The sequence below is a fragment of the Populus alba genome, chromosome 1, assembly GCF_005239225.2.
Source record: "Populus alba chromosome 1, ASM523922v2, whole genome shotgun sequence".
Taxonomy (NCBI): domain Eukaryota; kingdom Viridiplantae; phylum Streptophyta; class Magnoliopsida; order Malpighiales; family Salicaceae; genus Populus; species Populus alba.
This window is the reverse complement of record NC_133284.1, coordinates 42,302,842-42,308,515: the sequence shown is the minus strand read 5'-3', so window position 1 is coordinate 42,308,515 and position 5,674 is coordinate 42,302,842. Positions and strand designations below refer to the sequence as shown.

The 5,674-nt window shown below is 34.8% G+C and overlaps 1 protein-coding gene across 1 annotated transcript; it reads left to right on the top strand.

The window, feature by feature from the left end:
• The first annotated feature begins 1,639 nt into the window (after positions 1–1,639).
• LOC118027470 (glutamate receptor 2.7-like) lies at positions 1,640–5,013 on the top strand. Its single transcript, XM_073407395.1, has 5 exons — positions 1,640–1,904; positions 1,992–3,232; positions 3,379–3,685; positions 3,807–4,204; positions 4,639–5,013. Exons 1-5 carry the CDS (start codon positions 1,640–1,642, stop codon positions 5,011–5,013), a joined length of 2,586 nt encoding a protein of 861 aa, XP_073263496.1.
• The last annotated feature ends 661 nt before the right edge of the window (positions 5,014–5,674 follow it).

Genomic DNA, 5,674 nt, shown 5'->3' with positions numbered 1-5,674 from the left:
ATTTCGGCGTTTAAATAATATACGCAACTTTTAAAAAAAAAGTATCGGATCCACATGTCCTTAGGCCTATGTGTAGCCGAGCCCCAGGAGATTAGGTCTGATAAGGTACTAGACCCACAAGTGTTTGGGCTTAGAATGTAACCAAGTCCAAAGGAGCTAGACCCATATATACTTGAGCTTGACGTGTGGCCAAGCCTAAAGTAGTTGAGTTTAACAAGATGCGAGACTTATAATTATTTGGGCACTTAGCCTAGACCAAAAAATAGAAGGGTGTTATCTTTAACAAACCTTTTTATCACGGGTCTTGGCCTTTGATGAGCTTTTTTATTTCTTTAACAAACCTTAAGTGTGAAATACGTTGATCCAAGGTTGTCAATTCCGTTTCGGTAAGTGTTTCGTTTTTTCAATTGGACTGAAATGTTTCAGTTTCGGAGTGTTTCGGCGTGCCGTTTTGGGGTTGTACTATATATATAATTCAAATTCAAGATAAATTAATTATAAATTATGCAATACTAACACAATGCCAAACAAATATAATTTCAAATTTTAAAATATTTTTAAATAGTCAAGATTAAATAAATCTTTAACTTAAAGTAATTCAACTTAAACAAAATATCAAAATATTATGAAAGTAAAATATTTGAACAAAAATATTTTAAATATAAAGTTAGGTCAATGTTATCAAGTGGCTAATGAAATCTAAAACATCTCTTGTTTTTGCTCAAATTCCTACAAAATATAAACATGAAAAAAAACAACAGGAATATAAACCATATATATTAGTGATAAATCTAATTTTAAAAAATTAATATTATTGTTAATGAAAATAGTAATAATAATTTTCAATATTATTATTAATATCATTGCTATTGAAAATAGGAATGAAAAAGAGTTTTTTTTTTATAATCGGGTGGTTTAATTAATGAAATTGAGCAAGGTTCAATTTGATTCAATGGCTTTTCAAGAGCGGAACGGAACATGTGGAATGAAACCGGAACGTTTCGGGTGGAATTTAGCTGAAAAATCCGGAACGGACCGAGATTTAAAATGAGATGAAATTGGTTCCGTTTTGTTTCGTTTTTTGAATTGGTATGGAATGTTTCGGCCATTCCGGGCGGAACGGAATGGAATTGACAACCTTGCGTTGATCCTTCAAATATATTCTCATATATAATGAAAGAGAATTCATAAAAACTATAATAGTAATATTAATAATATTTCCCTGAAGCTCACACCCTCAAAGAATTTTATTTTAATTAAATTTTAACTATATTTATAAGAAAATTATTAAAAATTTTAAAGTTGAAAACGTTCACTAAATATATTAATTTTATTTTCTAATTATTAACTACTTAATCAAATCTTGAAAAATATAGTAAAAATATTAAGTAAATGAATGAATAATACATGTGCGTGAAGCCCTAATAAGACAAAAAATAGTAGGATATACTTGCACACAATATTTAATGAAATGATACAGAAAATGGATGAGAAATATAGTCCAGATTATAACCCCTGAATAAAGGAGAAAAATCTAAAGGTTGAAAGTTGACGAAGTAAAATATAAATTGAGATCTACGCTAACAAGTATGGAGAAAGAGAATCAGCTCTAGTACTTTGTTGTTTCGTTAAGAATACAATGGGTACTTCGCCTCACGCCTTCTCGTTGTTCGCTCTAATTTCGCTCTTGACATCCGGTACAGGAGCCGATCAAAGCACCAAGACACAGGCTATTTTCAAAGGAAGTACTGGAATAGGAGCTATTGTGGATACAAGTTCCCGTATTGGCAAAGAAGAAATAGTAGCGATGGAAGTTGCAAAGGAGGATTTCTATGGCTTCGGAAATCTAACATTTTTTCTTATAAATGACTCTCAAAAGGATACCATCCATGCAGCTCTTGAAGGTAACTATATGTTTTGCTTTTGAAATAAGTATCGTTTGCCTTAAATTAAGATAAATCCAAGCTCACATCTGTGCGTTGCTTATACAGCTAAGGATCTTATCGACACACGACAAGTACAAGCCATTATAGGAACACAGACATGGGAAGAAGTGTCATTAGTTGCTGAGATTGCCAGAGAAACACAGGTTCCAATTCTTTCTTTTGCTGACACAGCTCCAGAATGGGTACCTGAACGATGGCCTTCTCTACTTCAAGCTTCACCTGATAAGCGTGCTCAAATGAAAGCTATAGCTGCTATTGTGCAATCGTGGAACTGGCATCAGGTCATTGTGATATATGAAGATACAGATTCTTCAGCAAGGGGAGTCATACCACATCTACATGATGCCCTTAGAGAAGTTAATTCAGACGTAAGCCAATTTGTAGCCTTCTCTCCTTTTGCTTCTTCTGATTCAATGTACAAAGAGCTTGAAAATATCAAAAGCAAGCAGTACTGTACAGTCTTTGTTGTTCATTTGTCCTTCAAATTGGCTGTGCGGTTATTTGAAATGGCAAAGAAAATGGAAATGATGCAAAAGGACTATGTATGGATCACAACAGATCCCATTACAAGCCTCGTCCATTCCATCAATGCCTCTGTAATATCCTCAATGAAAGGAATTCTAGGAGTCCGGAGTTACTACCCTAAAATGGGACAGGATTTCGAGAACTTTAAGCAAAGATTTCGTACAAGTTTTAGCAGAAAATATCCCCGAGAAGAAAAGAAAGAGCCTGGGATTTACGCCGTGCAAGCGTATGATGCTATGAGGACAATAGCTCTTGGATTAAATAAGATCGGAAGTAAAAGGGGAGGGAAAGAGTTGTTGGAAAACATTTTGGACGCAGACTTTCCTGGTTTATCAGGTAAAGTTAAATTCAAAAACCTGAGTGTTGCTGCAGCAGAAATATTTGAGATCGTGAATGTAATAGGAACGGGTTCCAATAAAATCGGGTATTGGTCCAATGGATTTGGATTCTCGGAGAAAATCCATGAAAATTCTAGTTATAACAGCTCGTCGATGATTGATTTGGAGCAAGTGCATTGGCCAGGGGGGCCTAGGTCTACTCCAAGAGGATGGACTGCACTGACAAGTGCTAAGCGATTGCGAATCGGAGTGCCTTCCGATTCAGGCTACAAAGAATATGTGAAAGTGGAAGGAACGAATTTCTCTGGTTTTTCAATCGAGGTCTTCAAAACAACTGCAGCAAGCATGCCAATCTTTCCGCCATACGAGTTCCATGACTTCAATGGAACTTACGACGAACTTGTAGAGCAAATTCATCTAAAGGTAAGAGGCAGCATGATAGAGTAAAATGATTAATTAAATTTTCATTAATTGATCATGCATGCACGCATATTCTGAAAAGAAAAGAAAAAAATTACTTTAGACTAATCATACTTTGTTGTACTTGGACTTTTTGCCCACAACACCAGAAATTTGACGCAGTAGTTGGTGATGTGGAAATAGTTTCAAGCAGATACCCATATGCAGAATTCACCAATCCATATACTGAAACAGGATTGGTGTTGATCGTCCCGGCTCGTTCGAGCAGTAAAGCATGGTCATTCGTTAAACCATTCACCACAACCATGTGGGTTTTAATCCCAGTGATTACAGTCTACAATGGTTTTGTTGTTTGGTGGATAGAGCGAAAGCATTGTGAGGAACTACAAGGCTCCATCACAACTCAAATTGGGATCATGATTTGGTTATCCTTCAACACTCTTTTCTCCTTGAATGGTAAATTAAAGTTTTTAGTTCCAATCAGTTCCCTTCTTTGATTTGAACTTTTGAAAATATATAACCAATCCTTTAACGAGCAATTAATTAACAATATCTTGCTGACAACAATTTGATTTAGGGCCAAAGCTTCATAGCAATCTATCAAGGATGTCAGGGGTGGTGTGGCTGTTTGTGGCTCTAATCATCATCCAGACGTACACAGCCAACCTCACAAGCATGCTAACTGTACAGAGGCTTGAACCTACTATACCAAGCGTTGAAGAACTATTAAATAGCAATGCAAAGGTTGGATATTGTACAGGTTCCTATATGGAAAGATATTTGCCGGAAGTTTTAAAATTCAAGAGCGAAAACATGCGGTATTTTCGGTCAGCAGAAAGTTATGCTGAAGGCTTCAGGGACAAGATTATCTCCGCTGCCTTTCTTGGAACTCCCTATGCCAAGATATTCCTTGCAAAATACTGCAATAGCTTCATCCAAATTGGACCAACGTACAAAATTGGAGGGTTTGGATTTGTAAGATCTCTCGCTCATATTTATTCACCTTTTCCGTTCATTAATAATTTTCCTGAAATTACTATTGCTAATTTACATTCTTACGGGCCAAACCAAAATATGCATATAGGATTAGTTCAAAATTGGAGGCTTTTTGTTGACTTTGGAGGTAGGTTGGACCCCAAGTTACAAGGTGTTTAGTTTGACCAAAGGAAACTAACAATGAAATCTTTGATTTTGAACTAAATTAGCAGGAGAGAGATCACTTAGATAGGTTGGACCCCAAGTTACAAGGTGTTTAGTTTGACAAAAGGAAACTAACAATGAAATCTTTGATTTTGAACTAAATTAGCAGGAGAGAGAGATCACTTAAATAGGTTCATATGAATCTATATATGAATTAAACATGAACCTAAGTAGTGGTCACATTTTTACATTGTTAATTTGTTTACCAGGCGTTTCGGCGTGGATCTCCATTACTTGCTAGCGTGAATGAGGCTCTACTGAATATATCAGAAAATGGAACGCTACAAGAACTAGAGAAGACATGGATTACGCCACAAAAATGCCCGGAGATGCAGAGTGAAAGTTCCAGCCTTGGTCCCAGTGGCTTCCGAGTACTTTTCTTCATAACTGGAGGCACAACAACAATTGCCTTCATCGTATACGTTTGTCACCCTAATTTGGTGAGGCATAAAAACATATGGGGAATTATCTCAGCTGCAGTACTGAAACGTTGGTTCTCTCTGAGGAGGCACTTCACTAGAAGAGTAGCCAACGCAGAAATTCCTACAAATGTTTTTCCAGAGGCTCCAGTCCCGCTGGCTTGATGAATTTAGCCATAGAAAGCCGTTGTTGTGAGGAGAAATCTAACAAAATTGATGAAGCTATGCAGATTTATACATTACGGTACATGTTGCTTGTGAATAGAATACAAATTAGATAAAGGGATAATTATAGTGATTATCATTTAATTATGGATTTTCACTTTCCCTCTATTTTTCTTTTCAATTCTCTTTGCTTCTATTTATCATCGTGTAAAAAAAACAGAAAAACAAATTTAGATTATTTACAGAATTACCATTATATTTTAATTAATAACTAAAAAATATTTATATAAATATTACAACTTTGTCATCAAATTATTATTATAATACTTTTAATTAATAACTAAAAAATATTTATATAAATATTACAACTTTGTCATCAAAATATTATTATAATATTTTTATAAAAAAAAAACTTAAAACTTTCACAGTTGAGATTTCATCAAATTGTGCATACAAATCAAACCCAATCACTATATCATGCTAAAAGTCAAAATAATATTATAATATTGCGTTTTAATATTGTGCATATGCTAGTTAGCCCAAAGAACAATATCTAAAAGTTGTCTTCCTGGAATGAAAACTAATCATATTAACCTCTTTCATGACTTTTTTGCCGTTGTATAGGTTACATGTGTTACACGTGACATTATTATTATCATGA

Excerpts from the sequence above, each read along its gene's own strand:
- LOC118027470 (XM_073407395.1), top strand. The coding sequence starts at position 1,640 with ATGGGTACTTCGCCTCACGCCTTCTCGTTGTTCGCTCTAATTTCGCTC. Across the intron at positions 1,905-1,991 it reads CATCCATGCAGCTCTTGAAG|CTAAGGATCTTATCGACACA; the intron begins GTAACTATATGT and ends TTGCTTATACAG. Across the intron at positions 4,205-4,638 it reads AAATTGGAGGGTTTGGATTT|GCGTTTCGGCGTGGATCTCC; the intron begins GTAAGATCTCTC and ends TTTGTTTACCAG.